Source organism: Manacus vitellinus, unplaced genomic scaffold (genome assembly GCF_001715985.3).
Source record: "Manacus vitellinus isolate BGI_N305 unplaced genomic scaffold, ASM171598v3 scaffold_0_pilon, whole genome shotgun sequence".
In the NCBI taxonomy this organism is placed as follows: Eukaryota; Metazoa; Chordata; class Aves; order Passeriformes; family Pipridae; genus Manacus; species Manacus vitellinus.
The window spans coordinates 31,585,969-31,613,746 of NW_021938789.1; the positions used below are offsets into that span (position 1 = coordinate 31,585,969).

Genomic DNA, 27,778 nt, shown 5'->3' on the forward strand with positions numbered 1-27,778 from the left:
ACACTGAATGATATAACCCTACCAATCTGTTCCGGTTTAGCAATCCAACCTTTGCCTCTCTATTTTGGGCATACAGTGTTGCTTCCAGGACTTTGACAGTTTGGGGCCAGTAACAATCAGCAGCTTGAGGGCTGCATTTGCATTTGAGGCAGCCATTTTCTTCTTTTTCCCAAACCGTCTTTCTTCATGTTCAAGCTGCAAATATATGCTGCTGTGAGCACTGCACCTGGAAAGGCTGACAGTTTGCATTGCTAGACTGGTTCTGTGTACTGATGGCTAAACAAATCTGAAGTATCCGCACACCGCAGCATTACTGCTTCTGTTCCCGAGTGCACCATATCTTCAAATCAAATTTAAACAATACTTGAACAATCTCACTTATTTTAAAATTATAAAATGAGAAATTTATCTCTGTAGATATTTTTCTTTCAAATTATTTGAAAGATTTCTTCACTAACTTGCAGCAATTGCTAAATACATGGACGCATTTCACAATTTTCCAAGTGCATGCATCTTGAATGCTACACGATCTCATTTCCCTCCTAAAAATTTCCTATGACCTGCAACTACAAGGTGCTGCCATAAAATAGCACAGTTATTGGTATTAGAACCATCCTCTGGATGCAATCAATGCTCTTGTGCATAAACACAGCTTAAAGAGAAATAAACAAAACAGTCACTCCACTCCCTCAAAACAGTGTAGATTGCACATCAGTATTTTGGTTAGTCGGCCACCTCTTCAGCAATCAGAATAAGCAACTTAACTATAAATGTTATATTTGGAACCTGAAAGGAGTTACAGCACAGAGCATGTGATCTATCTGCATTTATGGTGCTTTCATCTGTGAATTCATCTTTCAAGTAAAAGCAGGCCACATATTTGATATAAATTTATACTTGCTCTTACCTTGAACAATCTCAAAGCTATTAGTCATGTTCCACACATCAGTATTAACTGAGGAGAACCACAGACACCCTCCCAAAGAAGTTTGAGAGGCCTCTCACTCCAATGGCTTGATGAGTCTGAGAGACACCATAATGATCATCTGGGTGACAGAAGTCTGTGTTACCGTGAATTGTGCCTGTGCCTAAAGTGTCAAAATATTGCAACATTTAACTTGTTTGCACATCTAGTTTCCTCCCTCCTGATATCTACAATACCATTCACTTGCTAACTCTGCAAAGTTCACATGATTTCCATCACAGATTTCAAAAACTTTGAAACCACCTAACTGATTTCATGTCAATTTTTCTCTCCATTCCTATCTGTCAAGAGCACTGCAAGATCTTTCAAGTTGCACTGCAGGGAGTCAACATACTTTTAGGTGATGGCAACATACCATTGTTAATTTGACTAATCTAGTTCAGCATGCAGTATGCAATTATTTCCTACTCTCCCGATTTTTTTTCCCAGCCTATTTTCAATTTAATTTATACGTTGGCAAGGATTCTACCTTTAGAAAAGATAGCTAGTCCACAAGCCTTCCACTATGCTGCAGCTGCTGCTGTTATATTTGTCACTTAAAAAACCCTCTCACCTTATGTGACAATGGGATTTGAATCACAATGGCTAAATATATCATATATAGAGATTTGATTGCTTTACTTTTTTTCCTGAAGGGGAAAATATGAGAGCAAAACCTTACAGTTTATTCCATGCTTCACTACAGTGTAATTCTAGACCCTAAAATTTCTACCATTCCTATTTTGGTAATGAATGGAATGTAAAAGGGAGGTATTTAAAATTAATTGCAGCAGTTCTGAGGGTTAAACCTGCTTAACCCAACTTTTTATTAAGAGAATGTCAACAGAGCATATATCTTGTTTAGGGAGTGCTGGGACATCATTATTCTTCCACTAGCATGTTTAGTTCTAAAACCTGGGATTTCTTCAGGTTCCTGTAGCTGTCATGCACACCATATACCCATCCCAAATTATAGCGCCTGTTCTGAGCTACTCACTACAGCAGGATTTGACCTGAGAAACTAGAGTTTTGTTTTACTTTATTAACTTGGAGTACTTTTAAACAGTTTTTAAACAAAGTTTTTCCCTTGACCAGCAAGGGAATTTTCAGCCTGAAGTTCTCAGCAGCATCCGGTGAGGCTCTTGGCCAAGTTCTCCAGATACTGTACATCCACAAGGACAGCCTGCTGGCTCTTGCTGTGGCATTTTCTTAATCCTCAGAACAGATTTCCTGGATCTAGGAAACTTAATTCCTGACTCCTTTGACCCAGATGCTGGCGAAAACGTAGTCTGCAGTCTGTACGTAAATAGGTGTGTTCATTTTTTCTCTTTTTTTTTTCTTTCTAGGAACTGGCCTTGCTGTTAAATTTTTCTAAAACAGTCATATTAATATGTTCAAAAATCCACTGTTGAGTTTCAGATAAAGGATCGCATCTGCTCATGAAAATCTTCTTCTCAGCTGGGTTGCAATCTATGCAGCTGCTGCTTACCGGATGGAATAAAGTTTTGTCCTAGAGGAATGAAAAAAAACAGAATTAGGTAGCAAATGCCAAAGCATTGGAAGTATTCACATTGATTAACACAGCCCTATATGAAATGATTTTGTGGTCTCTGTGCACTAACCCTGTGTAATAATCACATCTATTATTAGGAAGCTGTAGACAATGGAGTGTTTTCTTCCCTTGGGTTATCATCCTTCATAAAACTGGGAGTTCAAGAAAGAAGGAGGAGACATCATCTGGTCTTTTACTAAAAACTGCATAATATAATGAAAAAATAGAATGTCTCTAACATCTTTGCACATCATGTATTTGCCTGGAGCCCATTTAAATGTCTGAAGTGTTTTTGGGTGGTTTTTTTAGATTTATTCTTGACAGTTGCATGTTTCTGGGCAGGAGGAGCTGTAACAATCTTCAACTTGGTGAAGACGTTAAAAATGAATTATTAACTGAAGTGGTGGACAGATGGACACAGGAATGATGTTCTCAGTTCTCACCCCATGCAATGCAGACTTGGCCTCGATAAGACCAGCCACTGAAATGCTCTCTCTCCTAATAAGATGGAAATCATAATACTGATTTAGCTCCATATGGAGATTTTGGGAGGGTAAGCATGGATTAAGTTGCTTTAAAAAGCATATTTATGATGATTAGTTTTATTAATTTTACTTAATAAACTAGAGTGAATGTTACATAACCTGACTGTGAATCTTTGTTAAAGCAGAAACTATTCAGTTGAACAGCTGGTAGTGTGAGTTGGGTAGTTTCAACATACTTAGTTCATATAGCAAGTGTTTTGAGAGAGACAGATGCGGGAGTGATTAAATGGTTTGAAAGTTTCCAGGGACTATACTGCATCTGTTGAAATAAATTTCAGATTACTCTTGGTAAACCACATCCAAGCTTTTCCCCTCCACACCAAACATGCCCTGATTAGTATTTTAATACTAATCCAAGATGTGCCTGCTTGCCTAGTTTGCGAAAGGGAAAAAAGATCTACTTGTCAAATTGAAATTGATTAAAAACTCACACAACTGCTGTGGGTGCTGAGCAACAATCACGGAAACTTCTCTTTAACTACAAATAGCCTACGTTCCAAAAAAAAAAAAGTATGAAGACAAAAAGAAATAGCAGCTATTTAAAACCAGTTTGAAAAAGAAAGTTTTTTTTTTTTTAATTTAGGAAAGATGAAATTGATTGATTTTGGGGGTTGTGAAACTCTGGTAAAGTACAATGCCTCTTTTCATAATTAATATATGCAAGAAAGAACAAAGGCAAAAGCATCTTGTTCTCTGGCTGTGGGTGATGGTGTTAGATCTGCCTTTCACAAACTCCACTTTTTCCTTCTAGCATCTGCCCTTCCCCAAAAACAGTGGTTGAACACACAGACCCACACACCCACACCCAACACTGTAATTCAGAGGGATACCATCACAGCTGACAGGACTAAATCAAATGAGTAGAGGCCTTTCCCTCATATTCTACAAAGCAAGCAGGGAGGATACTTTAGCTTGCAAGAAGGGGGTAACTGTAATGTGTACCAAGGACTATTGTGTCCCTACTAGGAGGTGGGCCTGCAAGAACTCCCAAGCACCCTATGGGGTGGTACAGGCACCTATCTGCACCTTGCCAGGTCCTCCTGTCTTCTAAAAAGAGATTGATGGAGTGGCACTGCCCAAAGTCAGGACACAGTGACTGTGCCATGGCCACTTGGCCTGATGTGGGGCCCTGGAGGAAGGGGGCATCTGGTTTTCCTTGCATTATAGCTGGGCGTGAAGGTCAGCCAAGCTATTAGGAGGCCAAAGTTGGAATACTAGAAGCTTTAATAAGATAGCTGGTACAAGAAGAAAGGAAACAGCTTCGGCACAAAAAGTTTGCTATGAAAAACACTCCAGCCTTTCCAGAAAGCGGGCAGTTTTTCTTCTCACAGAAATATCCCAGGGATGCAATTTTTGAGTGAAGTATTGTGCTTTCTTTCAGAGTCTGGCTATTAGGAGAGAAGAGTGTCTTTTAAGAATAGGGACAGAGTTACCACTCTGGAAAAACTTCTGGCTGACTTAGCTATATATAAAGGCCTATTAATTTATAATCTCAAGCTTATGCTGACCTAAGGTCAAAGCCTACTGCTCTTACAGAAACAGGCTCAGGACTTTAAGGAGTCACAGTTGCATGAACCCTAGCAAAGAACTTTACAAGAGAAATACATAAATTCCTCTTTACACCAATACTGAGAAACCACAAACGCTATTTTGGAGACATTGCTGACATCTGAAAACAGCAGAGGGATTTTTTTTTTCCTTCTGCATGATGGCTAGCCTGAAGATTATTTGCAGAAGGAGGAACTCCTCCATAAGATAATGGGTCTTGACAGTTCAGGGGGTTGGTAATGAGACACAGAGCCTTTCATTTCTTCTAGGTCACTGCTGTAACTATAGCCAATCTCAAGAGCAACTGGAAGTCATTATCAGCTGGTGGCTGCAGTAGTTTATCTGAAATTAGTTGGTAGCCCCAGTGCAGTTTCAGCAGGACAGATGCCCATATTATAAAAGGTACTATCACAATGACATGTCTTCAGCTGTCTGAAGAAATAATCTAAGCACCTACTGTGTCAAGAGTGAACTTATTCTTACAGTTTGTCCCTGAAGCTGTCAGGAGACTATGAGCAAACCACTGTCTTCTGGGCACAGTTTTTGACATTGTCAGTTTAGCATCTATCATAAGCACTAGACTCAGGGTAAAATTATGGTGTAATTGATTTTGCACAATAGTTCCTTTTTAAAGACCTACTAAATCAGTCCTCTCTTGGATACTTGTGCTCTACAAATAGCACTAGTGGGCCTACGGCACATAAATTGAATCATACTTTATCAGAACCAATGTATTACCTGTCAGCCCAGAATGATGCTACATTGAAAACCAGAGGCGTACTCCTTCATTGTGAGGAACAGAAATTTGTAGGCACTACTGATCATTGGCTTGGCATGCTTGGGAGTCTCAAACAGATTCAAGAAAATGGCTTTAGGCTTGGGAAGCTAAAGCCATTCTCCCAAATCACTAGTAATTACAGGTTATTTACATTTATCTACCTAATTTCTTACATTGCTCCAATATGGTTTCAATATTTTTTTTCCTGGTATTAAATTCTATTCTTCTACTTGCAACCCATAGCAATGTTTGCAGTGCTACTTGGCTTTCTTCTTCTTCTTACAGGCTTTTCTTAAAGGTATATTTGGCTATAGACCAGTATTTTGGATTAGTCCTAAGAAAATTGATTACTTAATATCTCAAACTTAGTAGAATTTCAAATAGCTACTCAGATGTAGTTCAAACAGTATGGGAATACGAACAGTTTTTTGACACATCTTTATTAGTGGTGGTTTTGATTTCATTCATCTGAAAAGAATGCGGTTTGAACACTGCGACTGCACTGCAATGAGAAGCAAAGTGCCTGTAATGGGCCTAAGCTCTAAATTTTTGTCAGAAGACCAATCCTTACCCAACGTAAAATACTAAGGTATTCTATTTGCCACTGAAATATTCAAGCTGTTTTTATTTGCCAGTATCCAAACCCAGGTTGTTATGGTTTTTATGCTATAAGAATACAGAATCTGAAAACAGTGCCTGGCTTCAAATTACATTTGCAGCACTTTGTAATCACTTCACAGCCCTAACTTCTAACCATTGGCTCAAGGATGCAAAGGATCATGAGAAAAGTCTCATCTTTAAACTCTTATTTTCTAGTTTTATAGAAGTACTATGGCAACGTGGTAAGAAATGCTTCACATTAAGCATGTTATAAGACACTGACAAGCACGGTCATTTTTCCTAAAGCATGAGAATTACTGGCAGGATGGGTACATTACCATTAGGAAGCTTCAGTGTCTGTAAGCGGTGCAGAGAACAAAAGAGAGCTGCTGACCTTCCCTCTGTTTTTTTAAAAAGACACACTTCTTGCTTAACCAGACTATTATTCTTATAGGGTGCAGATTTAGTAGCATACCATCCTCTAGGTAAAGGGCTCTAGTACAGATGCAGTTAAACAATATAACATCCTTTTCTTGTACGTTTTTTGTTTGTTTGTGGGGAGAACACCCAAAATCCTATTACCAAGATGCTTTCAAAACTAGGTAAGGATTATATCATTACGATTTTGGAGGCATAGATATACTACCAAAAGTCTCTAAAATAAATCTACCCTGTATCTGAGGAAATAGACCATGGGAAACTACCTATGGTGTAGCCAAACAAAAACTAAGCCTAAAGAAAACCATGTATACGTATTTCTATTATTCCAATGCAGTTTCCTAATTTGAAGGTTTATGCAAACTGAAGGTTTGTATTATAGTTAAGACTGTGCCAGTACTTCTACCATAACAAAACTTTACAGTGTTTCTTGCTGAGATGGAAATGCCTGTCTTGCATTGAGAATTTTTATATAAGCCCTGTCAACCTTCTATAAATTAGAAAGGAAGCTGTACAGAGAATTTAATAGAACTCACACTGCATATTTTTTTCAAATGTCATTTTTTTTTAGTTATCTACTATATTCTGTCCTCCTCAAAGGTGATGCGCCTTATAGAGGGCAGCTCCAGACCCACATTTTGTCTTATAGACTGGCTATATTAAGCAACAATGAAGTGTTAAATGTATGAAAGCTGCTTTCTTGCAGCTCCGGTAGATAAAAAGATAAATCAGAAGGGTTTTGAAGCAAGAAGGTATTATTATGGCATTATAATGTCAGAGAGGCAGCAATACAGCCATCACAGCTTATCTCCTCTAAATATCTGGCACATACATTCTAGTTTTTTTACAGGTAATATTTCAGTTTCAAAGGGATTACATTTCTAGAAAATCTTGTGGTAGTCCTCCACTTGCAACATAAATAAGGTAAAAAGGTACAGTGTCTGTAATAAGTAGGCACTCAGAAAAAGGGTCAGGGCAAACCTGTTTTAATGGTTCTGAATCAGTTTTCTACTATATATACTTTCAACTAGAAAGCAGTATTGAGGTTTATCTGGAAAAGACCAATTCCTGGCACTTTGCCCTCAGCTTAAGCAAGGTGGAGGGCAAGGCACAATGGTCAAAGAAAACTGAAGCATGTGTGAGAGGAATCCTCAGTGCTTCAGATAAATGTATATCCTTATCCTGAATGGAATACAGAGCTTATTAGCAAAATCTTTAATCAAGGCAACTTGCTGATTAACCATTAAAAAAACCTAACAACAACAACAACTCAAGAGCATTACCAGGACTTTAGCATAAATGAGGCTCTGACAGTTTCTAGCTTGACCTCCTGTTTCCAGTGATTTATAAAAACGGGCTGAAACTCAGCAGATCAAAGTAGTGTCTAAGCTGCTTATCTTTAGTTTATAAACTCCTGCCTTCTTTGGGCTTACAGCTCTGCTTTTAATGTTGGATTGGGGGGTTTTTTGTTGGTTTTTTGTTGGTTTTTTTTGAGGGAGATTTTTCTGCCACTTGTAATCTTGAAAATGAAGTAAAATAATAACATTTAACTCATGAGCAGCATTTCTTGCTGCTGTAACATTGGATGAAAATATTTCCAACAGTGCCTCTGTTAAAATGACACAAGTAACTTGAAGCGCCAGAATGGTAAAACACCTTTCAGGGAACAGATCCAACACAGACACCCTCTGATCTGGATCACATCCATTTTCATTTAAATTTGACCTAAATAGCAGAATGTTCGAAAGGAACATATTCTAGAGAGATTACCTCAAAATTAAATTGGAATAGGACGGGGTGGATTTTAAAACAAACTTCTCTGATGGGAAAACACAAGCCTGTGCTAAACTGAATATACGTTCAAGACAGTCTGAGCCTCTGAGATGCCCCACAGTGACTCTGACCTTCCTATAGCTCCAGTGCTGGTTTCCCTTCATCCCATGACAATCATACAGTGTGACAGGGCTACTGTGCGAAATGGCATCGAAGCAGAACTTCCTGGTGTGAAGTGGCTCCCCAGGGCGGATGTCTTCTCTCCAACCAAAGGTGAAGAGCTAGAAAAACAGACAGGCAATATAATGATATATTAATAGTGAAAAACATTTAAAACAACACAAAAAGCTTGATGCATGATTTCCTTTTCACACACTCTAGGTGCTGGTTAACCAAGATCCTGCCTGTGTACAATTCAGTGATGCCAACTACCTCAATTATAGTGCATCAGCAGTGATGTGGAATATACCCCAGGAAGGCTCAATCCCTGTGTCAGGGAAGGAAAGAATCTCTGGTGACACAGTACTGTGGAGAGGAGAGGGGATATGCTGTATTAAAGCCTTTAGTTACCCTGGTTAAAGCAGTATTTGTATGCTCTAGGACTTCAGCTGCCTAAGACTCAGAAAGCTTCTGCCAGTGATGTTCCTTTAGCTCTCATTTGGGTCTGAAGAAGGTGCCTAGAGATATCTTCCCATCACAGCATCTTTCCTATGTTCAGTGAACAGTTTCCTTTTGTTTATATAGGACACTGTTACTATAACCTCTTGACTGTCTTTTTTCCCCCGAAACAACACATGTTAAATGATCTTAATCTTTCCACTGTGAAACCTGTGAGCTACAGGCAGCTTGTCAAAATCCCTTTTCTCACTGCCTGAGAGGAGTCATGGAGGGTCACAGTTAATAGAGGAATCCTTCTCAATTAGACAGCAGCCGTCTGAAGTGATGCTGTGACACTGCAGTCTTTCAATCATCAGATGAAGGTGACAGGTCTGACAGCATCAAGTTTAAAGATGTGGAGTGAATTTTCCTTTCCCATGGACCAATTCTTGCAGAAAAGAGGCTTCAGGTTGTAAATTACTACCTAGAAACTCTGCCAAGAGCTGTGAGGTTCTTTTCTTTTATTTTCTTTCCTTTTTTTTTTCCCTTTTGTGTGAGTGCTATTCTTTGGCTTTCTACATGACTTTTGATTTTCTGTAGGAAAAAAAATAAAAATGTAACGCTGAGAAAGTGACATCCTCTTTAAATGAGCAAACTTTGCTAGTAGAAACTCTTTAGCTGAGACGGTTCATGTGGAACTGCATGCAAGCTTTTTGTCCGGAGAAGCAGCTCCCCATACTGAGCTCAGACTTCCTCCAGCACCCCCTCTCAGGGTCCCTTTCGTCCTCATCTAGCATCCTACACCCTGTAATGTGTACATTCCCTGATGGAAACAGCTATAAATTGAAGCTTAATATCACATGGGTCTGAATCATTATGTGGTAGTTCCCAGGTTTTAACCCTTTCATTGCTATGGTTATCTTCTTTCCATGGTCTTCCTAAAAGATACAACTTTTAAAAATTCTGCACCTTCAATGCTGTACCATCATCCAAATACCACATTTGAGAGGTGTTACTGTCTCTCTTGGCCTGCAGGCCCAAAATACAAGCATATATCTGAATATTTTCCTTTTTTGTTGTGTTTCTTATTGTAAGCCCTTGTTCTCTCTGTGAGCTGCTATTTCTGTTACTCCCTATTTCTTCTGTATTATAGGTTTCCTAGAGTGTGTTTTCTTAATCTGCCCCTGTGTCTTGCTTATTTCTTCTTTCTCCCAGAATGCGTTTTACATTCATCTGCAGTAAAATGCAGTGGACAGCCTTAACTTTATTTTCAAAGCAATTTCTGCTTTTCAAAAGGTTAAATCTATTTCCACTTTTCTTTATATTTCTTTGAGGAAGCATTATGGACCTCCTACAACGATAACTTATCATTTCACAAGCAAAGACAGAAGCTAAGATTTGGCACAGAAAAAACTATGCTGCTGTTTCTTTTGAAAAAGAGATGCCTGAGACAATTTTCCTTTAATTAAAAAACTACAGAATCCATTTTCTTTATCTTATCCTTTATCTTTTAACAGACATGTAATATACCTACAGCTGAAAGTGATGAATAACAAATACTTCGATGAATGGTATGGAACAGTAGTTCTGCGATATTCTCACTCTCATCACTACAGTTAGAGAGAGATCCTATTGCAGGACCATCCTCATCTTTCATAGTGAGTGGCTCTCCAAATTTCTCATTCTGTACAGGACTGGTGAGCTGAGGGGCCAATTCTTGCTGCTCTCTGGACCTTGGCTTGAGGACTACTACCCACTGAATGCATCAGTACACATGAAAGAGCATGAGCTAGCCTTTAAATCAGATCATTCTGATCTAGATTATACCTTTGCTCTTTCCACTCCTGTGTGGTTTCTGAAGGCTATCAGGGCTGTGTCCTGTTTGCAAGTCAAGACATGGTAACACAATGGTGTTTTTTATTCCCTTCCACCGAAAACCAGGATCTGTGCATACTAGATCTCAATATTTAGACTAGGACAGATTCTTTTTCCTTCTTCTTTAGCCTTCTGTTTTTTAAAACAGTTTTATTTTTAAATAAACAAGTATGTCTTCCTCCTAGTGATACTATTATAAAACCAACCTTGTTAGGGACAGGAACTCAGTTTTAGGACTAAGAGAGAGAAGAGAAAAAAATGAGCAGAAAAAAAGTTATACTTCTCTATACACCCAATTGATATTAAGATGTTGCAATTACAGACAAAATATGAAGGCCTACAGTCCTTCCAATCTCATAAATCTAAGCTATCCTACTTTAAACAGCAATTTTTCTCTAGTTAACACTGAATCTGGCCAATATAAATATTATCTCTCCACTGCATAATGTGCAACAATGCTACATGTTATTAGCTGGAGCCCTGAGTATATAACGCTCTGCTTTGCCACCACTTGTCACTTTGGATTTTGTTGTTCCTTTGTTAGGAACCAACTGTGTCAGATTTTACAATAAATGGCTGAACCCTTTTGTACTCTTTTTGTACTTCATTCATTTCTGACTGCTTGTTGATTTGAAACAAGGCTGCACCTAAATTCCCAGGCACATTATTAACAAACAGCAGGTTGATTCTTCACCTGCAACACACAGGGCTGCTGTTAACTGCTCCCTGCTGGACCCAAGAAACCCTGTGTCCTGGCTCAGTGGATGCTCATTCTCCTCCTTTGCCTTCTCTCATATCAGAGTCTGTAAAACACGGCACTATCCTCTGCATTTGCAATCAAGCAACCTTTTGGCCCTTATGCTTTGCCTTTTCATGTAGCCTAGCCCTGTCATGCAGTAACTGGGGAAAATACAGCTTTCCAGCTTCACTTATAATTGGCACAGGGCCTGAAGAATGATTGCCTGATACAGCCACTGGCTTGGGACTGTCTATAGGACAAAAGCCCTTTTGATACCATTAATACTTTCCAGCCTGACAACATTGCTCAATTATTCGCTGTCTGGCCGGGGTCTGTCAGCTGGCATTGTGCTCTGACTACGGCATTAGACTTGAGAGGACAACATGTACCCTGTGCAAAGATGAAACATCATGTTTCAGACTGGACTCTGACTTGAATTATACCTTCAAGCAGAAAAGAAAGAGCTAGGCAGGCTCCATGGCTACTTGCTGTGCCATGTTAGAGATGGTGCCTGTCCATCTATTCCCTGGCAAGGCTGGGGACTTGATAGGACACAGTGATGCCTGTCATCTTCCTTTGCTATTGGCTATCAGCCCAGCAGAGCCCCAGTTTTCCCTGAAGCCAGAAGTTAGCTCTGGAAAGACAGAGGTGGAAGAACACAGTGCCCTGACATCCTTCTGCCCCTTTTCTTCCTCTCTGGTTCTTAATTTTGGGAAAGCTTCTAGGAACCACAGTGACATTCACCCTCGCTTTCCACCCATCTCATGTTCACCAGAAAGCCTGTAAGAGCCCCACAAACCTTTTGACTGCTGTTTGCCCAGCCTGTTTGTATAGCCCTAGGGTGGAAGGTTGTCTTCCTCTCCTTGGGTCTGCCAAATGGCTGCACCCCCCAGCACAGTGGCTGAGACTATTAGCTTTTAATTCCTGCCCTGGTAACATGACATGAACCAAGTGGCACAAAGGATCATCTCTGTGCAGCAGCAGCACTGACACCTGCTGCACTGGTCACATCAAGCTACTAGAGTTTACCACTGAATTCCATGGAAATTTATACCAGAAGTTACAAGTCCAGTTCAGTGTCAATTCATGCTATTTGAAATATGATAATATAATACTCGATATTTTCATTAATACTGTTAGTTTCTACACGCATATGCAGAACTCATGTAGGCAACAAACTCCAGAAGGGTGAAAGAGAAGATCTCTCAGGTTGGTCAGGTGTTTGGCAGCTATCCCCACTCTCTAACAAAGATAATCTTCACAGCTTGTTGTGGTGCAAGTGGAAGATCACATTCCTTCTCCTCAGTGGATGTTTCATTAGACCATGGTCTTACATCACCGCTAACAGGATGGGAATTGGGATTGAGTATGGAGAACCACTCAAGAAACGCCCACCACAATATACCAATCTAAAACACACTTTTGAGGGAATTTTTTCACTTGCAACAACTGTCACCTGCACAAACACAGATTTTGACACAACACCCTCCCCTCCCCGCGGCAAACGAGAGGAATCAAGAGCGAAAGGATGGCTTTGGGCGTGGGACGCGCACCCGCCGCCGGGTCCCTGAGCGGCCGGGGGGACGCGCCTTGCGCTGGCCAGTGCTGCCCCCTGCCGGGCCGCCCGCGCAGCGGCCGCCCGCCGCCCCCGCCCGAGCACCGAACGGGACGGGATGGTTGGCACGGGAATCGGCACCGAACGGGACGGGATGGTTGGCACGGGAATCGGCACCGAACGGGACGGCCCGGGAATCGGCACCGAACCGGCCGGCACGGCCGGCCCGGGGCTCGGCACACCTCCCCTGGGACACTGCACCGCCGCATGGGAGCAGCGCTCCCGGGCAGTCCTGTCCATGCCCTCCGGCAGTGCGAGGGGATGCGCTGTTCCCCATCAACCCGTTAGAAACGAGTTGTGCTGTCCCTGGGGCACAAGTCGAGCACCGAAGGGCTTGAGGCTTCTTGCCTCTGGTTCTGGAATCTGAGGAGCTGGCTGGTTGAATTCCCTTCGTGCTAGCTTTGTCTTATTGATTCTGATGAGGTCATTTTTCGTTCTTAATATAGAATGAGACCATATCCAGTCTGATCCCAAATGTCTCTGCACTGGAGTACGCTGTAACACGGATTCCTCCCTAGCATCCTTCTCCCTTTGTGTCCCTTCCCCTTCACCCAAGCTCTTACTCTTTCAAAGGATATTTCAAGTTTCCCATTTCTCTGCTAACTTTTTTCCTTGTCTCACCCTTTCATCCAATTTTCTTCCCTCCTTTCTCATCTCTGGCAGCCTCAGGACTCCCTCCCTCCCTTCCTGAGGAGGGTTTGGAGCTTCTTTCGTTCGCAGATTTTAAAGCTGGAGAACACTGAGATGGTCTAGTCTGGGCCATACAACTTCCTTCCATTAACTGCTTGAATTACTGGATGTCTTTCATAAAAAAACGAGGATTATATTTATCTAGTCTTAGCATTCTATCCCTGTGCAGTATCTTTGGTAGCTATCTGAAGAAGTCTTCTTTCAGCAACTTCCTTTTTTGCCATGTTGGCACTTACCTAAATTGCGATAATCCTTCAGATTCTCAGCTTCATGCACCTCTCCCCCTGCATTTCTCAGTACTCTCAGAGAATGGTTTCTTGACCTAAGCACTTCAAATACCCCTCAGAACTCCTCTCTCCTGAGCTTTTAAGTTTTTACAAAGTGCCATGTATGACTGCCAGGTCAATTTTTCTCTTCAGCATTGGAAATTTTTTTCTAATATGGGACCTTTCGCTGTGAAAGGCACGCTCACTAAAATTGCTAATAAATGGTTAGGTTGTACTTTCCATCTAGATTGTCTTTGCTCACATTGGCCAGACCCATGGCCTGTGGGTCTTTTCCTATGGCACTCACAGTGAGTACAAATCAGAGCTCTTTTCCTACGTATTTTTGAGAGCTAATATTTTTCTACCTAACCAACCTAGATAAGAGCTTTTTTGAGTCTTTATAATTCCTTGTCTTTCTGAAACGCTTTTCCCCTTGCTTTTCCCCATTTACCTCGCTTATACCTCATATTTATTTAAAATAGAACCACTTATTGAGCTTATTGAGATGAAAGAATAAAAGTAGACAAAAACTAGAGCTTTACAAGCCCAGGTACTATATTTAAAATACTTTCAGGTAACTGAACCAAAATCTACATGTTTCATTACACATTGAGGGAGTATGGGGTATCAAAAAGCTCTTTGGGCATTGTAATTCCTTTTGGAAATGAAGACTAATATACAGCTTAGATGGCAGCTGGAATTTCTGAGGTTTTGTTAAGGAGTACTTTGTAAAAGCCATTAAAGCCATTAAGGTCAGTAACAATGCACAAATTATTTCTACACTCTGTTTTGCCTTAGGAAAGGGAGAAGCCCCCAGAGAAATGTTTAAAAACTGGAAAAAGGAAGCAACAATTTTACCCTGATTTTCTGCTGTTAAAATACCTGTTCATGTGACCACGTTCGTTCTGAGCCATCCTTCACACAGATGTCTAGCCTCAGCTCAGTCCCTGTGGCTCCATGTTTACTGTCCACACAGAGGTTGGCTGCCACGTTTCGAATCTGCAAAACCAAGCAGCAACATTTCACATTATATCGGGCTGCAGAATAGAGCTTCCAACATTAGGGGGTTAGGAGTTTAACTCTGAAGGGCTTGAGACTCACTGTTAATTATGTAAAACTGGTAGGAGTTATTTTTACAGGATAGAAAGCCATGTTCTGGAATGCTCTTTTAAGGAGCAGCTTCAGAAGCAGCCAAGTTTGAAATATGCTGCTTAACAAATGAAAGGTAGGTCTTAAGAAATGTGCTCATGCAAAGAAACTAAGAGAAAAAAAGTCTGAGTAGTTTAAAGCTTGGTCTGACTGCTTCTTCCATCCTACAAGAGCAAGAGAGATCAGCTGCAGAAGGAACTGATTTCTGTATGAGTCTCTCCCAGCCTTTGGAGCAGTACGCATTAAAAACTCAGGCACACCCTCTTCCAGTCCTTGCTCTTACTTTGACACAATAACACCATTGCAGATAAGGTCACTTAGTGCCTGAAGTGCATAAAATTAAAAAGTACTTAACAAATCTTTACTGGAACTTATGCTTACCCATGGAGGTTCCTTCTGCATGCCTGCTTCAAACACTACAGTGTAACTTACTCTTAAAAGGAAAATCTCATTCTTGAGACTGAAGCAACTGAGTAACAATTAATCTGTGACTATCAATCATACCAGTTATGTACCACTGCTGCCATGTATATTTTCTTTGAAACACTGGTTTGAAAAGGAGTAGGTTGCCCACTGCCACCAAAAAGAGGCAGAATCCTTGATTTATTTTGCAAATACATGGACATTTCTCTGAGTACCTTAGTCGATCTAGTTCAAAATCCTTTACACACCTCCATAATGAAAAGGATTTCTTAAAAAAACTTACCCTGTCAATGAGATAAACAGAGATTGAGTAATCAAAGTGCACGTACAAGCATGGACACATGCACAAATTCCATAAATAAAGCAGGTGCATATTTTGACATTCTGGATGCTACTTTGATTCTTATTTTAAAAAAAGCTAGATGCTGAATGGAGATACAGTTGAGTTAGCATTTGTGGTTTTTTCATGAAAAATACTTTAAAGTCACTATTGTTGCCATAATATGCTAGACAAATGTAAATATTGTCACTGCATACCTCATTCACATCCAAAGGACGGAAAACTTGTCAGCATAGCACAAAACATTGCAAGGAGGAGAAATCCTCATGCATACAAGACACAGGCCAGAGTTACTCTGCTCTTTTTCTGACTCTGGAGGAGTGGCATAGAGTCTATTCACCATGATCAAGAAAGATTTAGACAGATGGGAAATCAACAAGTAGTGGAAAAAATGTAAAACCCGTCACCTTCAGGAAAGGTTTTAAAAGCTGCATTTGTTTAGCCTAGAAAAGAGCAGACTGGGGAAAGATGGAGGAGCATCAGTTTGAGCAACTGACTACAAGGACCTTTGATCCTTCACCAGAGCTCAGAGAAGCATTCTTCTAAAAGTTGGATAAACCCAGTTCTAGGATATTTTTTCTTTTTTTAATACAATAAAAATTGCTAAAGATGAGGCAAAACACTAGCAGTTCATACACACGACCAGATCCAGAAACCTGGCACTGAGAAGCCCCACGGTAAAAAAGATGAAAGGTAATTAGTTCTCAACAACCCTGCCTTCTTTTTCATATCAGAAAAAGAGGCAGGAAAGAATAATGAGTGGCACGGATTTTAATATAATATTTTTAAGGTTTCATGTGAAATACCTACTCCGAGTAAAATTTTTTTTGAGAATGTTCAATAATTTCTGAATGCACTTAAATTTCCATTGTAGAGATAAAGATCTCTGGTCTAATAGAAAATAAAATGATACATCAGGTCTATTCTTAGAGCAAACAAGTTAATTAAAATGGAGCTGCTAACAATTGCCATTAGTAATTGAGGTATATTTATGTGATTCAGAATTTAAAATGACGGTGAATACACTCCATGTCCAGTGAATACTTATTGGATTAAAGGGCTTTCATAATTTTGTTTTGATGGCATCACTCCATCCCATTCTCAGTCATTTGGACTGTGCAGGAAATGTGTTCAGTCCATTTCTGGAAAAGGCTTGAGCTAAAGCTACATTTAGTTCCTTCACTGCTGGAATCCATCTCACGTTCTTTATTTCCTCTCCTCTTCCCTCTGCTCCTGAAAGGTTTGCTTGAGTTAGTTTTTCCTCTGGTTTGTTGCAGCTCATCCTTTTTATGTTTCATCCTTTCAGCTGCAGAGGGGTCGCTGTTTGTTTTTTGGTTTTTTTTTGTAACACAGGCATTTCAGTCAAGTCTGTGCTTTTGTTCTCTGGTGCTTCTGTGTGGCCTTGGCAGTTGCTAGAAACTGAACGGAGCGATCAAGTCAGAGCCAGAGCCACAGGGAACATTCTGCCAAGCATCAGCACCACACAGCCTGCAAATCCCCTGAGATGTTTCCATGAACAAAGGAAGGAAAGCAGAAGCTCAGATGCTTTTTTCTTATGTATACACCAATATGCATTGAAAGTGCCTTGTTTCCAGTCACACAGTACAATGGATTAAGGGTTTTTGAGGTTATGAGTTACAACTAGCAAACAAATAGCTAGTGATCCTAATACTTACATTTCCAACATTCATATTTGTGCAATTGTAGAGGCTGGGGATGAACAGGAGACAGATTTTATCAGCCATGCAGGTAGGGCATTGAGTTGCTACATAAAAAACTGATTTGCTTAACCTTAAATGCCATCATTTGTACACACAGATAAATGTACAAGAAAAGCATGCTTTTGAGGACCCTGTATGGACTAACAGGAACAGATAGTGGTGATATTAAAGGCTGTTTCCGAATTAAACACATTCTGAAAAAAGCACAGGACACTATCTGTAAGTCCTTATACATATTTTGTTCTTGAAATGGCATCCTAACTCACTTTGGGACATAGATATTAAGACCATGGGCACTGCAGTCCTTACAGAGAACAGATGAGGGGTAGAAGCAGAGAGAACACAGCTTCCCAGGACCCGGCAGTTATACTGACCAATATTCTTTGATAATTCTAAAACTCTACAACTTTGTTCACAGGCAAATGAGTTCCTTCAACACTTGCTGTTGAGGTAGTAGGTGATGTCCTGGCTCTGCCTGCACCAGAGACAGGCTATCACCCAGATACACTTCAGCCTTCCTGGGGAAAAGGAGGGGTGAGCTGGACAGGGAGAGGAAAGTCCAGGGGTTCTGGAAGCTACCCTGCATGCTCATCATAACATGAAACTGTCTGTGCCAAAAGCAAAAAGTGGGAAAGTGTAGCAACCTAAAGACAACTCTGTGTTCAGTATGGTAATCTGTGAATGATGAGTGTGGAGATGGGGTTGGGACAATCCCTAGGGTGCTCTAATACAGCAACAAGAGAGGTACCTTGATGGTATCAGTTTATATAATACTTTCCATTTAAGAGATTTAATCCCTTAAATAAGAAAGTGGCTGTGGTTCTTAGAAGATATTATCAGTGTTCATTTATGTTGCTTATTTTTTGTTTGAGCAGCTCTTGGAGCCAGTTTTAATGCACTGCTTACATTCTCAGACAACCCTAGGGCCATCAGCATCAATGGATCAAGCATGGAAGAATGAGCCCTTTCTCTTGTCAACTGATACATAGTAATGTTAGAGTATTTATCCTTTGTGTTAGCCATAAAAAAGGAAAAGTCAAAGGTAAAGGAAGCCAAGCACTGCCAAAGACCTCACTGAAGAAACAGTGGACTCTTATTCAGTGCGACACTGATCTTGATGAAAGAATTTGAACAGTCCAGCTGTGCAGCACCCGATCTGTGCAGGGTGGGGTTATATCGCTTTTGTACAACAGATGTGTGACACTCGGTGGGCTGAGATTGACTCATTAAGGGTATGAGGATGACATACTTTAAAAAAAAGAAAATAATAAAAAGAGAAGTTAGTGAGTTCTTAGGCTTTCATCTTTTTTCAAATGTGCTACTTGACTTAACTTCATAGGGGACATTTTCATGTCAGTGCTGTAAAATTGTTCTGTAAAATCCATGAGCTTGGGACTAAGAAAGGAGTACCTTCAGGTCCTATAGCTTAGCACTGCTGCAGTGACTGAGACACTTCCTCATTAAATCACTGAATAATAAGTTTATGTAACAGTAAATGAAACCAAGTTTAAATAACTCCCTTTTGACTGAGTAAAACAAAGAAAAATATTTCATATCACTTTGATTATAGGACTCATGAAATCTAAAATAAATGACAATGTCTGAGATTATATGATTGATTTACTGTAAAATGTGTTTTTAAAGACATTGAAAGCTGTGATATCTGCACAATATATTCATGCTGGATCTCAGGTTGTACATCCATTAGTACTTCCTACAGTTGGTGTTTAATTCTCACCTATTGTTTCAACTTCATTAGGATTTCAAATACACAGTAAATTCTGTCTTAGAAAGAGAATGGGATGGGTATTATTGTTTTTCAATTGGTAGCACACTTCCCAATATATTCAAAAGGATAAGAACAAAACGTAATTGAAAACTTTTCTTTTTTCCACTGTGGAAAAGAGTACAGTTACCTCACTCAAACACAGAACTGATAGCCTCACTAACCTTAATCTGTCTGGATTCACTGTTACATTGCTTCACTGCACATATCTCAGATGTTACAAGGCAGAGCAGAGTATCAAGGGAACCTACACCCTGCCAGCTACAAAGGACAAAAGGCACAAACACACAGAAGAGATAAGGCCATGACAAGAGTAGCAAGAAAGATTGCTTTTTTTTTCCAAATGTCCTTCTTTTCCATTATAAACAGATTTTGTCAAGAAATGTATGAGTCAGATTTTAAACAAATGCATTTGCAAAAAAAGAGGAGTGGAGCAGAGGCTGTCTATGAGACTGTCTGCTTTCACACCACATGCTTTTACTAGCTAAATATCAAAATACTGGAGCCAAAATTGTCTGAGTACCTCATTGTTTACCCTTTCTCAGACTGGCAGATATAACATATTTCCAAATGGAAGCAGAGAGGGTACTAAATGACAGTCAGTCTTGGCACAGACTTTTGCTGTGTATAATCAGCAAGTTTTCTAGAGCTGCTTGACTCTTACAAAGCAGTAACATTACAGTCTGTTTCCCTCTTTCAGCTTCTGACAGCCATTAACCTTCAAGTTTTTTCAAGTTCCTTGCAAGTGCCAACAAATTAATTAAAACTGCACAGGAATGTGACAGTCTCAGGAGAAAACAGAGCAGTAGGGTTGAAACTTGTCTTATTGTTGTTTTATAGAAAGCACATTTTAGAGGAAAAAGAGTCTTTGGTCTTCACATCCTTCCTAAGAACTTAATAAGCGCTTTTAAAGTACAGATTTGATATCACTGCTACGAACTTTGATTTACTTTTAAAAATACTTGTTCTTATGCAAAGATTATATTAATATTGCTGTGAAAATAATGAATATCTGAATCACAATTTCCTCCTCTCTTGACTGAGTTAAGGATTGCCACATTTCATGATGATGGTCCTCTAAGGACACATGTGGAAGATGGTAAAGGAAGATCACAGTAGCAGTCACAGCAACCTGATCCCGCCTGACTTCTACTGATAAACTCTTTACTTCCTAGCACACATTAAACTCACAAAGTGTGGACAGCAGCATCAAAGATAGAAGAAACTTTAACAACAAAGGAATTCATTACTGCCAAGAAGTAGCAAACAGTTAGACACATATAAATTGAAGTTCTTTTGAACATCTGTAACTGATAGCTTATAAAGAAAAATTAAGGACTGCTACTATCACAGAAAGTTATTTTAAAAATCTCACTATTAGGTAATTTGCTTTTTTAAAAGGAAGTTATAGAGAATAGTAGAAGCATTTAGGAGTCTATGGTCCAGTCTTAACCACTGGGAATGCAGGGGTGTGTCTGGTCTTACCAAATGTTTTAGTCAAAACTTCAACTTCATCCTTTGGTTTACAATATGAATGATAATTGTCTGAGAGCCCTAAGAACATCTCCAGCAAAATCAGAGAAGGCTAGAGCTTGCAGTACAGATATTACTGTTTTAAAAAAGGTAGCACAATACACTGAAAGAGCAAAGCCTTCTTTATAGATCTTAATGATCTGAGAGGAAAAGAGCCCTCTGCATGCCACCTTCCCATGGCGTGAAGCCACTGTAGTTCCCGGGGGTAAAGGCCACAGCAATTTTTCAGTGAAGATAAGGAAATAATTTCCTGTCCCTGCATTCTTTGTGTTCTTATTTCTTCTGCACAAAACAAACTGTCAAAGCAAAGTGTGCTACAGCTCTGCTCTTCAGAGAGGTCTGAATGCAGAATATCTTTGATCACAGGTGGAGAGTTCCAGCCAGCTGTTTGCTCACCCCCTGCTCTGGAGTGATGCTCAAATACTGGCCTCTCTTTAGTGGTCTCTCCCTCCCCTCATCCATCAAAGGAGAAACTGCATTTGTCTGCTACTGGTACTCAGTCATGACAGCACCTACAGAATGCAGACAACAGCTAAGCAAAATCAGTCTTTTTAAAAGAAAAGTATCCAGGCCTCACTTGTCACACTTGCACATGTGAGCAAAACAGAGTAAACCTAACTCCACCGGCATACAATTGTCCTTGTAAGGACAGGACGAGGTATATAGATAGATATGCAAAAAACCACGAGCATTGACTTTGGATCTGCTTTCTACTAAGGTGATTCTCTGAACCTAAAATCTTCCTCTGACATGCAATAATGGGTGTTACATACTCTTTTCCTCATTCTTGTCCTCACTGTGCATACATCTTATGCTCTGTAGACACAAAATTGTAATGAATTATAAAGGAGACAGTGATAGTTCTAAGACATGAGAGTTTTTCATTTTAATGGACAGCTCAGGGATTGTTCCAACCACTGTGAACTCCTATAATAACACTACTGATCACTGGCTTAAGTCTGAAGTAATAATCTTCATTTCCCACAATCTAAAATATTAGACTCATTTAAATTTGATCTAATTTGTGTATTCCTCACCTCGCCCCAGGCAGCAGGTGGAGGTTCCACAGGTGGGTAATATTTTGGGACGTCCCAAGCCACTGCAGCCATGAACCACTTGAAATCTTTACACTTCAGGTGCTTGCGCAGCTCCTTCTGGGCAGAGATATCACCAGTTGAGAGATGTCTGTACTCAGGCCGTCGCTGGTAAATGTACTCTGCAAACTCATCCATCCATGTCTCTGCCACACGCTTCAGGTTCTGTGCAGCAGAAAAAAACCAAACATTAATTTCTTCATGCTTTGAGTGAATGATATTCATAACAGGGAGAACTAAACAAAGCAAACCAAAAAATCAGTATTCCACACAACTTTTAAGCTTAGGCAGTCTAATTTCTCAGTCTTAAAACATGGAAAAGTACTCATATGCTATCTTTATTACATTATTGAGCAAACACAACAGAATAGTAGTACAAAGTACTCTGCTTTCCTGCTGACACTGTATGATACAGGCTTATATCTGTTGAATATCATATTTTCCTTCATATTCTTCATGCATATTCTTCACATTGGTTTTTGACTAATGATGGATGTTGAACAGAAATTTTCTTTCAGTTGCTCACATTGGTACCTGTTTTTTTTCCCTGTCAGTTCAGGACCTGCTAGCGTGCAAGAATGGTTCAAATTATTCCTTCTGAAGTATTTCACTTTGCATTTGAAAGGCACCTGAATTTTAATCTGTCATCATACTTCTCAAACACCTAGCACTTCCTACCTAAATTTTAGGGACCAGGTCTTACATGTGCATGTGGGGGGACCTGCCCCATCTCACAGCTGTTTTTGCACAACTCCTGGACTGGAAGCTTTGCTGTGTCACCGTGCTAGTAAGTCTGTGCAAAGGCATAGCACATAACCCTGAAGGGGAGCTGACCTGAAGCAAAACACCTTGTGGGATAGATATGACAACTTTTGGCTTTCTGTGCTCATTCTATGAACATATCTAAGGCTATTCAGGTTCCATGAAACCCAGCTCTGGCCTGTATTCCACAAAGTTTATTTTTGTTGGCATTTCATAGGGAACAGAATTACTTATTTTGTTGCATAAGAATGTATTCAAATTATAACTAATTAAATTACCTGACTCAAATTATAAAATAAAACAAATATAATTGTAAGGAAAAATTCTGGATATATTTTATTGTTATTTACCATCAAGGAGTCTAAATAGGCTGGGGGCAAATTTTTCTGTATTTTTGTTTGTTTTTAAAATTCCTCCTGCAACCCAATCCACATAAATTTATATGCAGATGTTGTAGTGGAACACAGGCTTAGTCTATTTTGTATTGCCACAGCTGCCCAATAACCTTTTATCCCACTAACAAAGCAAAATCTCACTGGAAAACATCAAGACACTAGGGTGTTCTTATTGCTTTGTTTGTAAAAACAAGATAATCAAGTTTTATAATATTCTTTTTATAGAACACTAACTGCAAAATGCTGAGATTCACTCTGTAATAAGCTGGAGGACAACATACATCTGATTATTATCAACATAAGGTAATGTTTCTTTTCAGAACATTCTTTGCATCTAAGTAAGTCTGATTCATACTCTGACTTGCTTTCAAGATTCATTTGAAAGTTCCTTTCCTGAATTTTATTAATCCACATAAACTAAATGCCTCTGAACTAATAATGCTTATCTGAATACAAAGACAGCAAGATACAGAACAAAAGAAGTACTTTTAGCTGACACTGCAAGATAAGTTTCTATGTGCTTTCTCTTCATGAAGCAAATATGTTGAAACCTGCAGGGACAAAGCAAGTAACATTAAAGTAGTATGAGAATTCACAACACTCATATTCCTATTCAAAAATGGCTTGTGTCCCACATAAGGTTGACTTTTATTGAAATTTCATGAAAACCTAAATAACTTCACAAGAAATTAAAATTCAAGAATACAGGAACTGGGTACAACAAAGGAAACCAGAACAAATTCAAGAACAACATCTAAATGACAATCTCACCTTTCTGGAAGAAAACACAGAAATCTCCTGACAAGTAAAAATACTGTGTGATGAGATTTTGCAGGTGAGGCAAAAATATGATTAAGAATGTTAAACAAGAAGCCAAAATAATGCAAATATGTGTATTTTCTAGCATATCTTTCACTGTAATGCCTTGCACTTCTTTTGCTACAATGCAAATGCAGTTTAAAACTGTTCTAGAAATTACTTTTTGCAAACACTTTATCCGATAGGCTATTTTCATATTTAAAAACATACTGTAAAGAGAGCCATACAGTAAAAGTACAGTAAAAAACCCCTTCTCTTAGGAAAGAAAAATTCAAGGTAACTCTTGCAGCAAATTGCCTCACCAATATTAAGAATAGTCTCTGATAGTGTTTCTTCTTTAGTTATTTGGCTGCAGTGAAAGAACTGCATTTTGCTTTAGATGATTGCAACTGATAAAACAAAAATCTTGATATTATAGCTGGTCAATAACTGAAAATTCTCATTCACCAGTCAAAAACTCTTTGTTTTCCAATAAGACATTTGTCACCGCTTTGGGACCCACCAAAACACAACTCCCCAAGTATTAGGTAGTACACTTTACACAAATCTATTTAAAACTTTGTTTCTCAGTTCTTCCAGGACTATTCCATTGTATGCTAAAAATTGCCTGTAATGAACTTGTATATTATTCTTAGTACGTTTATATATTGCTGTCATAAGCCAAACTCTTATGAGGCAGCCCTTTGAATTTCAATAGTTTCCTTTTTAAAAATACAAGTGCTTGATTTGCTAGGTCTAAATCTCCAGACTGTTTATGACTATGACTGCAAGGAACTCTGTTCCAGAATAGTGGGAAGCTCTTTCTAAAGATGCCAGTTACTAGGAAGCAAGCACTCAGCATCCAAACAATTTAAAGATGTTTGTTCACCTCAGTGTGAGGAACTAGACTCTTTTAATTGCCTTAAAACATTGCTACTGGAGCGAGCTGTGCAAGCCACCTGCCAGGGGATTGAAGATACTGCTGAAGGGAGGAGGTCATAGCCCACAAGCTGTTAGATTTGTGAGGCCCTAGGGGCAAAGTCTTGGGTGTGTGATGCTTTTTAGGTGTGTGCGATGTTTATCTAAAGAAGATCAGTGGCACTCTCCGGGTGTGTGATGTTTATCTCCTGTGGGCCAGGCTGTGTCAAAGGAGGCCCCTATGTGCACATCCACGACTACCCTGGAGAAGACCTCTTAGCACCCCCTCCCCAAACCTAAATGACTGCAAAAACCAGAGCTTCCAGACTCTGCAAAAGTGGTTTCCCCCCTCCCTCCATAGGATGGCACCAGGGGGCTTTCTGAAGGTATATAAACCCATCGAATGTTTCACGGGCTTCTCTCCCCCACCACTCCCCAATGGACCAAGACACCAGGGACAACAAACACCAAGTTCATTGAAGACTTCTACCTGGTGACTATGAATCTTTATTCTTTTCTCTCTCTCTTTTTCTTTCTTTTTCCTTACACATTTTTCTTGGGTGGCTATACTACAACCAAAATGGTTAAATATCTGTTTTACTCTGCCATACCCTTATTCTTTATATTGCCATGTTACTATAGATAATAACAATCAAAACAGCTACATACCTGTCTTCCTTTGCAACCAAATTGTTCTAAAATAAATCCTATATATCTGCAAACACTGATCATCTAGTATTGTTTTACTTTAAATCACTCCAAGGGATTTAATAATAAAACAGAAGTTACTCCTGCCTGGTAGAGTGGGTCATAACACTCAGTTAGCATGGGTTTCCTATCCTTATTACCACTATGCAAACTCAGTAACCATCACGCTTTCTTATAACATAAACATGTCCAGACTAGCAGTAAAACTTCAAATTGCAGTTACTCCCCATGAATTGAATAAAGTCAGGAAGACTTGCTGTTCTGAAAGTTGGTCTGGTGTAACCTTGCACAAAAAAGGTAAACATAATTTACATTCCTATCCAGAATGCACTAACCCTGCATGTCCCTGGAGCAAAATCGCAGGCTGTGCAAGATGAGATGGGTGAACTCGTGTAAGCTGAAAATGCCCATTTTGTGGCTGTTTAGAAGCATGATAAATTGCCCTATGTGAAGAACCTCTTAGGATCATAACTTTTCTCTGGAAATTATGGCAGTGAGTTGCTGGGCTTTTACTCACCTTATCATAACAGAAAGGAGCACAAGTTTGAGGAGCACAACCAAAATGAGAGCCCTCATCTCTGAACAGTTTAAGGCCCACCAATCAAGTGACTTACTGTAAGGCAAGGATGTGATATCAAGTCCTTTACAAGTCTTCCAGAGCTGCCCTTCCCATAATCTGGGTGAATGTCTGATATAGTGGATGAAGAAAGGAGGATGGTCACTTCCTTCTTGCCTGAGCCCTAGGTGATGGATGTCAACATATTAAGCCCTACAAGTGGAAATGGTTTTGAATAGATACCCAATTTTGACAGACTCTACTTGTAAAACAGGTGCTAAGGAGTTTGATAGGATTTTACTGTGTGTGTGTGTATACTGCTGCAGAACTTACAAAGGAGTTTAAGAGTCTACCAGACAAAGCAGCATTTTGTGAACGTCTTCTAGCATCATTTAAGCACTCATCTCTTTTTCATCATCATGAGATAGTTAAGTCTCACAGTGAAACTAATCTACAAAGAATTTAGAACAAACAAATTAAGAGTTGTATTTGAATCTTCTTGATTTCTGTCTCCTGTTACTCTTCCTGCAATCTTCTAAAGAAAACTACTTTAAATGCTAGTTTTGCAAATGGCATTAAATATCTTTATCAAAATAAGAAGAATCAGCTGTGGCATATCTTTTTGCTACATCACTCTTGTTTGAATTAAGTCTGAACACTTCATGTAAATGCATGCAGAAAGGAAAAATGAAACATAGAATCATAGAGTCATTATACTGGAAATGACCTCAAAGAGCACCTCAAAGAGCAATCCAGCACTACCAAGTCCACCACTAAACCATGTCCCTAAGTGCATCATCTATATGTCTTTTAAATACCTCCAGGGATGGTGACTCAACCAGTTCTCTGGGCAGCCTGTTCCAATGCTTGACAACATGTTTCTACAGCAGAAAATGATGTAGCTTAGATTAATTGACAAATTCATTGCAAGGCTACAGATGTCCAGATTGGTTACTCTTAATAGGAAAAAAAAGGGGAAAAAAAGGCAATTAAATGAAGATCAATTAAATATTAATTAGTCACATGAATTGACACACAATATAAGGAAGTCATAGAGACTCTAGATGGACATCTGAGGAGTTTCTCAGAACCTATCCAAGAAGACCAATAATAATTCGTTCTCTGTTTTGTCATTTTCAGTGAAAAATTTCTATATGAGAATAAATAAGGCACAGTGATATTTCAGTAGATGCATGTTTCTATATGTAAGATTGTGGCAGCTGTCACCAAGAAGCTGTGAGATGAATACAACAGTAATGGCAACCACACTGAGTCATCAGCTGTCATCAGTTGCTCATTTACACATTCTTGATATAATTTTAATCACTCATAATTCTTTACCACTGTAAAGACATTTAGACAAGTTTTATTTAAGTTTGCATGAACTCACACACTTAAGACTGTGCCTTTGCTTTGTATTTTCATTCAACAGTTGTCTACAAGACAGTAAGTTACAATGTCACTGATACGTGTATGTAATGGTTCAACCTCAGCTGACATCTAAGCACTCACTCAGTCTCCCTCAAAGGAATGGGAGAGAGAATCAGAAGAGTAAAAGTGAGAAAACTCATGAGTTGAGATAAAGACAGTTTAATAGGGAAAGGAAAAGCTCTGC

At 39.4% G+C, this 27,778-nt stretch overlaps 1 protein-coding gene across 1 annotated transcript in view; it reads right to left on the reverse strand.

Moving 5' to 3' along the window:
- Positions 1–390: 390 nt before the first annotated feature.
- GALNTL6 (polypeptide N-acetylgalactosaminyltransferase like 6) overlaps positions 391–27,778 on the reverse strand; it is a 286,364-nt gene continuing 258,976 nt past the window's right edge. The window contains exons 9-12 of the mRNA XM_008933115.2: positions 21,970–22,191; positions 14,863–14,979; positions 8,330–8,479; positions 391–2,474 (exon numbers count right to left, since the gene is read on the reverse strand). Coding sequence (XP_008931363.2) covers positions 2,307–2,474; positions 8,330–8,479; positions 14,863–14,979; positions 21,970–22,191 — 657 coding nt within the window. The 3' untranslated portion in view covers positions 391–2,306. The remainder of the gene's footprint in view (positions 2,475–8,329; positions 8,480–14,862; positions 14,980–21,969; positions 22,192–27,778) is intronic.